General features: G+C 39.2%; 2 protein-coding genes across 3 annotated transcripts in view; both read right to left on the bottom strand.

Annotated features, from left to right (window-relative positions):
* Positions 1 to 476: 476 nt before the first annotated feature.
* eri1 (exoribonuclease 1) lies at positions 477 to 6244 on the bottom strand. The gene is made up of 7 exons (XM_078242829.1): positions 5810 to 6244; positions 4334 to 4515; positions 2552 to 2768; positions 2373 to 2456; positions 2034 to 2143; positions 1815 to 1929; positions 477 to 733 (listed from the first exon to the last, which is right to left on the bottom strand). Exons 1-7 carry the CDS (start codon positions 5885 to 5887, stop codon positions 491 to 493), a joined length of 1029 nt encoding a protein of 342 aa, XP_078098955.1. The 5' UTR covers positions 5888 to 6244; the 3' UTR covers positions 477 to 490.
* A 1045-nt stretch (positions 6245 to 7289) lies between these two features.
* tmcc3 (transmembrane and coiled-coil domain family 3) overlaps positions 7290 to 11692 on the bottom strand; it is a 42181-nt gene continuing 37778 nt past the window's right edge. For both annotated transcript variants that reach the window (XM_078281689.1, XM_078281690.1), the window contains exons 4-5: positions 11437 to 11572; positions 7290 to 10045 (exon numbers count right to left, since the gene is read on the bottom strand). In XM_078281689.1, the coding sequence (XP_078137815.1) occupies positions 9743 to 10045; positions 11437 to 11572 (439 nt within the window). In that variant the 3' untranslated portion in view covers positions 7290 to 9742. The remainder of the gene's footprint in view (positions 10046 to 11436; positions 11573 to 11692) is intronic.

The raw sequence follows: 11692 nt of genomic DNA, 5'->3' as shown, positions 1-11692 counted from the left end.
AGTTAGATGTTATGGCTCTGTTATTAACAGCACAGCACTAGCAGCAGCAACATTTGTATGGATTATATTTCCCAATGGTGACAGGTGTGGGGTTTTAAAGGATAAAACTGACATACTATCAAGTTGTATTCTTGAAGGCAAAACCTGAAATAAAAACAAATTCCCACCACCATGGGATAACTGAAATTTGCATTTTCATCAAGTTGTTTGTTGAATATTAGCAGCTTGATAAGGAAGGGTGACAACACTGAAAGGGGGAAATCCTCCCACAACACACTGGAATGATCTCCTTGTTTAGACATCTGGTGTAAAAATAAATGGAGTTGTGGTCTGAGAGGACCCCTCAAATATGAACCTTAAATCAAAATGTTGACCCCATTTATACTCCTCGCCACCTACAGCTTTTATGCTCCAAAACAAAACATTACAACTTGACATAAAGACCATAAAAGTGCTTTGGATCTTTTTCCTGGGTAAGGAGTTCCCAGGTCTAGTCCCTGCTGCGGGGGTTGTGTGGTGCAGGAGCTCCTTCCACAGGAGCTGAGCTGGGAACGGAGAGCAGCTGGCCGGCGTGGATGCGTTCGTTGACGCGCAGCTGACACCCATCCTGCAGCATGCGCAGAGCTATCCTGGCGATGTTGCGTGAATCGTCCAGCCCAGAGTGAGGACGGCCTTCGTACTTCAGACCCAACTTCTCCAACATGGTGCTCAGCTTCGTTTGCGTGCGGGGGACCTGGGGGAGGAAAACAGCTGGTTGGTGTGGTTTCTGATGGGGCTTAAATTAACAAAGAAATCCTGAAATAGTACACCTGCATTTAACTTTTGCCATTAACGGCTCCATTAAGCACATTTAGTCACAGAGCGTCGTCGCTGAAGTGAGGTATGTAGGTGAACAGCTGAACAGAAACACAGCAGATTGCATCATATTTGTAAAACTGCATGATTCATTTTTAGGTTAATTTAAAGCACTGGTGCCCAAGAAAAGATGATATGCACTAGCTTTTTAACTTGCTACAAAAACTGTACGACAACTGTAAATTCATTCTTCATGAATGTGGGTTATCATGTTTAAAGTAATCTTTTGGAGATATCAATAGATAAGATTCAATCAATCAGTCAATGACAAAGTTGAAACTAATATATTGATATCTCCACGACGGAGCTTGAAATATAATAACCCACATTCATGAAGAATGTGTTAAACCTTCCATAATGATAGATATTTACCTGTGTCATACAGTTTCTGCAGGAAGATCATAAATCCAGAATATATTACATGTGAAGTAGAGCTCTGACTCAAGGATATGGATGATATGGGTCATCAGGACTGGCATGATTACATTCATAATAACCCTCTGTGTAATAGATATAGGTTGCCAAAGACTAGTTTTGTTTAGGTCTGTATAAAACTAATCTGTATGAGTTTAGATGTGGAAGTTATAATCTGCCAATTTCAAAGAAGAGAAACGTATCATTACATATTAATTTGTCTGTGTTCTAATGACAGAAAAAAACATTAAACAACGATTCATCCAAACACTGTTAAATTAGAAAAATTATTCTCACTAAGTTTGTTAAATTAATTCTTTCTTCTTTGCGGCAACTACTAAACACTGACCAGAATGTGTTTGTTTGCATATTTGTTTAATTACGAAACATATTCGTCTTTGTCATATGTGCAAGTGTTAATGTCTTTTATTTTATGAGTAACTATGTCCATATACCTCCTTGAGGGGTCATTGTGAAATAAAGAAAAAGTCTAGAAAAGACATTTACATTCAGTCTCCTATCTTAAAACAATTAAAAACACAAACCTTGTAGAAGTTCCCGTATGATTTCCTGATATTGATCCACTTCTTTGCAAACTGAGGATATCTGATCCGGCTAAGCCGACACTGGATGTTGAGGAACTTGCTCATATCCCAGGCCCTTAAGAAGATGTAGACACCAAAGTAGTGTAAGATTTCACTAAACTGACGAGAAGCAGCACAAATACAGGTACAGTTTGGCACCATTACTGAATTCAAACATACCCGTCAGTTAGGATGGCGTATTTGTATGTTGTCCCGAGCTCCCTCTCCTGAAGCCAAGCGACGACCTGCTGAAGTACTGCTGGAAACAGCTCTGCTTCATCCACCATTTTCTGCTCAACAAAACAACATTTTACTCATGTACATTTCATTTCATGTTTATTTGAATAGGGACCGATGCTACAAATCTCCAATGTACAGCATCACAGCATTTATAGCTATTGCTAGTTTCCAATGACTGTCCCTAGAAGGGCTTTACAAGGGTACACAATAACTCTGAATAACTTTTACACAATAAAACTGTTTACTATGACACTTTGCTATAAACTGAGCTCACCCGACCTGTGTTATTCCGGTTAACTTCACACAAAAGTCTGAAAGCTGTGGGTTCAACTCTGGTTTCACATATGCCTGAAAGGAGTCCACCTGCAAAATAAATGAAAGAACAAAAACAAATAAACATTCATAAATACAAAAGTCGCTCTGCAGTTTAAAAACTGAACATCTCAAACTTCACTTACAATTTCTAAGGTGTGCGTGTTGATAAGAACCATGGGGAACTCAATGATTTCATGATGGAAGTCGGAGGGATTATCCTCTTCACACGTTGCTTCAAAGTCCACCACGCAGATGTAGTCGTAGTAGGTGTCAGTGGGTCCTCCCTCAGATGCGGACTGCAGAAGCTTCTGCTTCTTATAGTGGCTCTTCAACCTCTTCTTCATCACATCCTTTACACCTCTTTACACACAAAGAGAAAAGAAGTTTAGGAAACAGTAGCTCCCTATGTTGAGAAGTTTAGTAGCTTTTAATACTGAAGGTTGATGAATTGAGCTTGAGATTTCGGCAAATAAATTACATTTTTGCGTGCAGTCCAATTTGTTTATACAGTGTTTCCCACACACAGAGTAATGTGTGGCGGTGCGCCTCACTATCAACACCGGCCGCCGCACATTGCATTTCGTTATTACATTTTTCTTCTTTTTTTTTTTTTTTTAAACGCTATTTAAAACACGTTCTTCTGCATTTCCTTTCCCTGCTCTCCTCAGTCTCAGTCTCTTGTGACTGACACACACACACACACACACACACACACACACACACACACACACACACACACACACACATTAAAGTATAAGACATTGCTTCTGTATCATTGTAATATGTGCACAACTGTAGCCAGATGTAGATCTATGTTACATAAAATGTAAAATTACTTATTAGTGCGGTGTTTGGTGTTTTTAGCCCCCAACGCAGGCAGTGCGGCAATGGTTATGTCAAATAAGTTATGTTAGTGTTAAGGTGAGGGTTAGCTGCCTGTAAGGCGACATTGGACGCTTAAAACACCATCGAGCCCACCGTGCACACAGCGTCTGTCTCCGTAAAGGAGAGAAGACGGCTGGCGAAATTCACAAGTTCACTAAAGGTTGGTATCTATCTCGTGAACACCTTGACACAATCACACATTCACAATCACCGACCCGACTCTTAGCAAACAAGCGATCGTGCCTGCTTTAGAAAGTTAACTAGTCGCAAGTTTGCGGTAAAATGCAGTTGGGTTGTCGAGGTCAAAACACTATATAGCAGCTGTGAATCAAATAAACGTATAATAAATAATGTTATGTAATTTTTTACTCTTACTCTTAGTTTCGATTTTTACTTCCATTCGTATTCAGGGCTTCTACAGGTTTCAACAAGTCAAATTTAAGACTTTTTAAGACCTTTTAAAGACCATTATGAATGAAATTTAATGAAAACATAAAAACATAAATAAAAAGAGTCAGGTGTCAGAGTCCGGAAACATTGTCTGAAACAATTCCCCAATTTACTCATCGGCATTTTAGTACTGGTGTCTAGATTGGCTGCAATAGAAGTTGCATATTGGTCCCATTTGTAGTCATAATGCATAAAATTATATTTGGACTAGCGACATCAAGGGCGTAACTTTGGGTTCAAAATTGGGGGGGGGGGGGGGGGTTGAGCTCTCCAACTATCTAGGGAGGTCCCGGGTCATGTATGCATGTACTGAAAAAAGCGGAAAAAAACATCAAAAATTACAGAAAAAAACTTCCAAACAAACCGAAATAAAAGGTGACAAAAACATTGAAAATGTGACAAAAACGTCCAAAGTAATTTTGAAATTTTAGACTTTTTAAGACCACGCGGAAACCCTGGTATTTAATTTACATACCTTTTATAACTTATTTGTTTACGGTCTCTATATATCTGTACTTATCCTGTCCTTGTGCTGCACTGAGGATCAATAAAGGCTTATCTTATGTTTACTGTACTGGGGACACTATTACCTTGTGTCAAGCTGCAGCTCTGCTAACTTGATCCGAAGCTCCTCCTTGGACATGCGGTTGATGTGTCCATTAGCCAGAGCGATCTCTTTGTACACCGGATGACTGAAGTCGCTGTTAGAGTGAGACGGGGACCCCTGAGGAGCAGATTCTTCATCAGGACATATCCTGCTGCAAGGCTTTGCCTAAAGAGGAATTATATCAGTCAGTATGTGTCACAGAAACACAACATACAGAGCAATAAACATTTTTACAAAAAAGAGTGAAGTCCAAAAATGTGACAGTTCTGATCATCTGCGGAGGCATACAGGTCAGGTCACAATTGTCACTTAATATCTTTGTTAATCGACAGATAACCCTCTTTACTTTGGTTTACAGGTGGGCAGAAATTTAAGGAAAAATCATTATAAAGTGTCTTAGTAAGGTGTTGGGCCACCACAAGCTTTCAGATCAGATTCAATACTCCTTGGCAGAGATTATTAAAGTCTCTTCTGGAGGAATAAACACCATTATTCCAAAAAATATTCACTCTTTTGGTGTTTTAATGATGGTGGTAAAGGTTGTTCCTGTCACCCATCTCTACATTGTCCAGAAATTAGAGGATTATACAAATGATTTTGCTTTGTTTTACACCAATGACTGGACAACCGAAATATTTTACATTAATTGCTCAACTTCTTCCTGGATATTATGTGACATGAACTAAACGCTGTGAGGACAAATGCAGCCACTTCTACCATCGTTGCGTCATGAGAAAATTGAGTGGCTACTTCAAAATAAATAATAATTGTCTTTTAAAAAGGAGCAGTGTGTAAGATTTAGGAATACATTATTCACCTGAAACTAAGAATTGTTGTGTTATCGTTAGCTTAAAATGAGCCCTTCATATTTACATACTAGGGAGCAGGTTTAAGTTTATATAGCCTATATATATATATATATATCTTTTATTTGCTTCTGTTTATCTGTTTAAGGTAATTTCTACTTAACTACATTAGTTACTGGTTTACAGATTTATTAGAAACTAAAATTAGCCCCACCTTCACCAGCTGCAACATTAGTGATGCTTAAACATTGTTGCATCACTAATTATAATCCAATAATATAATATATATTATTTTGAAACGGGCTATTATGCCTAAAGAGTAAATAAGTAACATTTTGAATCCAGGACTTAATGTTGTCTACTTTATATCAGAATACTTCTTCCACCAATTCTAAAACACCAATATGGTCTTTTAACGCTTGACGTTACCAACAATAAGACAATAAGACGATTTTATAGCTGGTTCCTTTAATGTTACCACGTTTTGTAGAAATAGCTTCAATTTAGTAGCTATATTAGGTTTAAAATGTAAATGCATTAAATAAATCTGTGAACCAACTACATGTTCAACAGTATTTCAAGGTAGCTAACGTTAACGTTATAACATTTAAGCTAACGTTAGCTCGCTGTTTACCATAGCTGTTTACACCAACCTTTTCAGCCTTTTCTCTTGTGTTCGACATCTTCACATTGACGTCCTTGGCGTGAATGTTCTCCTTGTGCTCATCCATTTAAAGTGGAAGTTAATCCAGAAACTAGTCACCAAATTAGAAGAATAACCTAATGTGAATTTAACGTTAATTCGTGAAAGTAGCGTTAACGTTACATCTAAGTTAACGGTTTAGCTAGCTACACTTGCTAACATTAGCTAACAGGTTAGCACAACATTCCTGTGTGACTTCTTCGGGATTGTCCACTTTAAAGCCGCTAAGTACGATGCTAATTCGTTGAGTTATTATTATTACATATGTCGAAATTAATCAATAACAAAACGTTTAATCAATAACGTTAGCTACTTTTTCAGCGGCAATTGCAGCTGGTCTCCGCAGCAACATTAAACTTCTTTAAGGCGGACAGTTGTGACGACTTCCGCTTTGCGCCAAAACATTCGGACGCTCACTGTTGCCATCTGGTGTTGTGGATGACCGCTAGCTCACGTCGCTCTCAATTATACTTTGTTCCTGACTTTCGGAACCTAAATTGTTTTCTTCCTTTCTTTTATTACTAGAAGGGCAAATATGAGATGCATATGTGTATGAGATGCATATGTGTATTCAATTATGTAAACTGTACAAATGTATACAAGTACCTGTAAATTAATAGATAAGACTGGATATAACACATCAAAATAGAATACACAAGATGTATCATGATTTTCTGAAAATTTACTGTTGGTCATTTTGTATTTATATACCCTAACTAGTGTGTATTATAATCACAATCGTTTTTCTTTATGTTTGTGTACTGCTTTATCTGCTTTGGTCGTATTTGTATGAATAACCTTTTAAAACACATTTGTGAGAGACATTGACCGCTAGGTGGCAGTCTCCTCTACGTTGTATTTCATGCCATGCATTAATACATAGAGAATATACAGTAATGTATGCAGACCTTCAATGTTCTCAGTGCAGGTGTTTAAACCTAACCTGTCACAGTGAGCAGTGCTTTTCTGAGGAAAATGACCTCTGGCAGAAACAGAGCAAAGAGCAGGAGGAAATAAAATGAGCAAAACAGGTCTGAATATTGAATCTGAATAAAAAGATAAAATATGTATGACCCACAAAACAGCTGGGACATCCTTGCTACTTGTTCTACGTGCAATAAAACACGTATAATACACATAAAGGTAACAGTGTTGGGAATTTTTGGAACCATGTGTATTAATTTTCTTGCAGAGAACACTAGAAAGAACATACGTTAATGGGGTTTCTCTCCACCAGTGCATCACACTGTGCAGCTGGTGTTAATCAGTCATTTACACCTATTTTATGTATAAACTCCTTGTGATGCTTGCAGTGGTTTGAACTCCTGTCCTAACATCACATCACACAGCCTGTCTGATGGATCATGTATAATGGGAGACATGTTAGGAATGAAAAAGGGAGCCTTATGAAACAGAAATCTGGAACAATCTTAGGAAAACAAAGATTTATTTTCTCATTTGAAAAAAAAATAAATAAAAATGAAATGATGGAAACCCACAACCAGAAACTAATGCACATAGGAGAGACAGAAATGTGAAATTATACACTATGGACTTACAAACCGCTTTGGAGAGGAGGTTCATGTCTCTCCCGCAGAGCAGACAAATAGTTTTTGAGCTAATTAAAAAAAAAAAAAAAAAAAAAGAAAAAGAATCAAAGACTGATGGTAAGAAAACAGAAAATATTTTTTTAAAATACTCATTTCAGTGTTACTTAGAAAGGCTGATGTGCCTTAAAATACCCACATTTGGCTTCTGAAGGAATGCAACTAGAATACAAAGAAGAAAATAAGCTGCACTGAAAAGGCATCAGTCTCATTTCATCCCCCTCATCATCACAGTGATACAGGGTTAGGGAGCACAGAGCTACATTGTTCAGTTTCCTCCATCTAATCTGTAATGCTGCATTCAAATCATGTGGGAAAAACAGTTGTTATGGTGTTGATATTACCAACTATGGAAGCTTCAAGTGGTAAACGCTGCTTGGGGATTTATTAACATTTCAGTATTATAGTACAAGAACAGACATACTTATTTAAAGTAAAACAACCTTCATCCTCCAAGTCATTACAATTCATAGGTCTTAAAATATGATGACAGGGCAAGACTTTCTATTCCAGTTTCCATCTCATTTCCAGCTGTGAGTCATTTTCCAGCTGTGCGAGAGAGTCATGTGTGAAAAGGCTGAAAGGAATTATGGGTAATTGAAATGTAGTAGCAATCACGCACAGTCTCTCTGTGGCTTAAAAACAAATTTCAACAGGTAGGAATCCTTTCAAGTCAAGACTTTGAACTGTCAGGACGTTGCTGTTGTTTTTCCCACAGGACTTGAATGCAGCAAAGGTATCACACAAAAGTTAATTTGTTCTGTTCAACTCGTAAAAAGGCCATTCAATTAAAGTAAAACGTGCTCGCATTTAGAGATTTTTTCTAATTGTCTATGCCTTCCTCACAGTTTACATGCAAGCTGGTCGTCAACTCACGGTTACCCGAAAAACATAAAACAGATTATACATGACGAAAACCCCAAAGCATCAAATCAACAAGACAGGAGGCAGTTTAAAATCTATAGTTTGACATTATGGGGAATATGCATATAAGCTTCCTTGCAGAGAGTTAGCTGAGAAGATTGATACCGCTCTCATGTCCATACAATAAATATGAAACTACAGCCAGCAGACGGTTGGCTTAGCTTAGCACAAAGACTGGAAACAGTTGTCCAAAGGTAACAAAATCCACCTACCAGCACCTTTAAAGCTTACTGACTAACATGTTATTTTACCATTGTGTAAAAACAGGTGGCAGAAATGTAATGCTTCTAGCCAAGAAATAGTCCTGCACATAACCCCGATAATAGCACAAATTGTTCTGCTTACACTATTTTTGTACAATTATGTTACATAGTGAGCTTTACAGGTGCTGGGAGGTGGATTTTATGACCTTCAGATAGAGCCAGGCTAGCGGTTTGCTCTATGTTTTCAGTATTTATGCTAAGCTAATTACCCCCTGGCTCTAGCTTCATATTTAGATATGAGTGATGTTTATGTTCTCACCAATAAAGCAAATATACATGTGAAACAGTGTAGACACACATAAGCAGGCGTGCAGTACATGAACGAACACTCAGACAAACACAAACACCCACAGTTTAAAACATCGGCTTAAAAATGTCCTTTTGAATGAGACACTGACAAGAAAAACGACAGTTTACAGAACAGTTTAGTACACAGTACAAATCAACCTTCAGGTAGATGTGTCTGTGTACAAGGAGGCGTACTGTGCGGGGTCAAGACTGGCCACACACAGCCAGTGAGTGTTTGTTTAGAGGTGCAAGGTGGTGCTATAACAAATACTCTTCCCTATAAGGACAGGAAATAATCACTGTATTTCCATGCACCAACGAAATCCTCTATATTTAGATTTTAGTGTCTGCTGTTGGTGCAATCCAGAATCTTGTGATGACCACATGAGAGCAGGTGGGGAATCAAAAAGCCAATACCATGGCTGATCAATTCCAGCTGATTCATGTTTTAGTGGTCTGGTACTTTGGACTGTAGTGATGCACTTTAATGCCAACGTTGTGCAAAGTTTATGTGTTTGCACTTTCAGCCTTGTAGACAGCACGTTGCAGATCTTTGTCACAGTTATAACTTATATGAGCTTACATCTGTGTGTTGGAATTATAGTGAAGGTGCATTGTGGGAAAGGCTTTGTGTGGACCCCATTTAGACATGCAAAGCACAGAGCCATTTATAATCATGTCACCGGGGAGCACAACATCGCTGGGGAACTAGGGCTGGTGTAAGGCTACATGTAAACTCCCCCTATCACGGAGCCCCCAGGGCTGATGGAAGTTTTCTGCTCTCATCTGTGCTTCCTATTATCAGTGCGGGAGGAGCAATCGCTCCAAAGCACACTGTAAATGTTCCCAGTTCTTCCACAGCAGCGCTAACACGGACAGGGCCACGCAGGTGAGCGCCAGGTGGAGGCGGCTTCGCAGCAGCGGGGCCGTGAACTTGGCCGCCGTGGAAACGCACACCAGGATCACGGTGACGATAGCCAGCATGATGTTGATGCATTTTCCCAGCAGCACCTTGGCGTCGGTGTTTTCCACCTGAACCGTCTGTTGCTGCTGCTGCTGGAGCTCCAGCTTTGACACACGAGTCTGGCACGACTCCAGGACCTCCTGCACACACACAAAATACACACACAAGTACACTATTTGATTAAGATCAGGGAAATACTGGAGAACAATGAGTCATAAGGGAAGGGCAGTGAAATTGGATTAGATATGCATTTACATCAACAGCAGTTCACATAAGAAATTAATGCTGGAGGCAACTCAGTGGCACAGGTGTTTTACCCATCTTCTTCTTAAAAAGAATACAAATTCCCAAAATTATAAAAGAAAACAAAAAAAATTGGAATTGTACAACCAATTTGGAGAACAGATTTTTCTTTTCTTTTAATGATATCCTTCATTTTTTTCACATAGACATACAGGAAGTTACCCGACAATTTACCTTATGGGTTTAAATTATGATCATCAGTTTTTTTCAAAATTTTTTCTGGGAAATCAGGTTTTTGTTTTTGTCAGTTTGGTGGACAGAATACTACAACACCCACGAGCCTCGGCCGCTCTAAGGAGAAGAAGCCAGTCAGAGGCACAAATCAGAGTTATAGCGTGCCATAATTCATCCAAAATTGGCCCAGAATCTGAGAGTTCATTTATTTAAGCTGCAGGCTACAGTTATATTATATTTTTTCTTTAGTTCGCTTTTTAAGCTTTGTGGTTGGATGGTTCCTTCTGAAACGTGCCTTGGGATTCATAGTTAACTTATGTTAGGCCCTGTTTACACAAATACGCTCGCGGGTGAAAACGTAAAAATATTTTATCAGATGTGCCTTTCGTTTAGACGGCGACGGCGTTTTTGGGGCTTAAAAACGGCAAAAAGTGAAACCTGCTCGTCTTTCCAGACTAAATTGTCAGCCATCTTCTAACCGTATACAAACTGGGAACTATATTCTCAGAAAGGCGAAGCACTGCTACTTCTGCTACTTGGGCGGAGTGATATGCTTGCAGCACCTGAGAGCCCCGAGCAGAGTAGCAGTGCTTCGCCTTTCTGAGAATATAGTTCTATATGGTTAGAAGATGTCGGTGTCTCATATGACCTTGTTATTTGTACACCCTGTGACTATACAACATGTAAACAGGAACATGTTGGCGTTATTTTGTCACTTATTCGGAGCAGTAGGCTAGTTGGAACCGGTTACCTCCAGGATCTGCGCTAGGCTAAGCTACCGGTGGAGCCGTCGGACAGAGTTACAACACGCACGGAGATGAGAAGGGTATGTATCGACTTGTCTAACTCTGGGGGTTACGGTGAATAAGCTAAAGTCCCAATAAGTCGGCGTGTTCCTTTAAGTCAAATAATAATTTCAGTACTAGAGGTTAGTGTCTGTATACTCGAAACAGAGAAATTCCAGCACTGTACTTATTCAAATATATGTTAAATGTAAGTCTGTAGTGTGTTATATAACTAGTTCTTATATGCATGTATACAAAACACACATTACCTGTATGTCCCTGGCCCTCTCGTAGGCCTGGTAGGCCACCTTCTCCTCAATACTGGCCAGTTCCTGCTTCAGATTACAGGTCTCATGTTGGTGGAGCTCCGTCAGGTCATTTAACTGGTCCTCCAACCGCTCATACCTCACACACACACACACACACACACACACACACACACACACACACAAAATGATGCATAATTGAGTGTATGTGTGGGTGAGTTGGAACAGTACAGCAGTTCATCTACTACTGCAACTAAGC

The sequence above is a fragment of the Sander vitreus genome, chromosome 23, assembly GCF_031162955.1.
Source record: "Sander vitreus isolate 19-12246 chromosome 23, sanVit1, whole genome shotgun sequence".
NCBI classification, from domain to species: Eukaryota; Metazoa; Chordata; class Actinopteri; order Perciformes; family Percidae; genus Sander; species Sander vitreus.
Note: the sequence above shows the minus strand (reverse complement) of the source record. Positions and strands in the feature narration are given on the sequence as shown.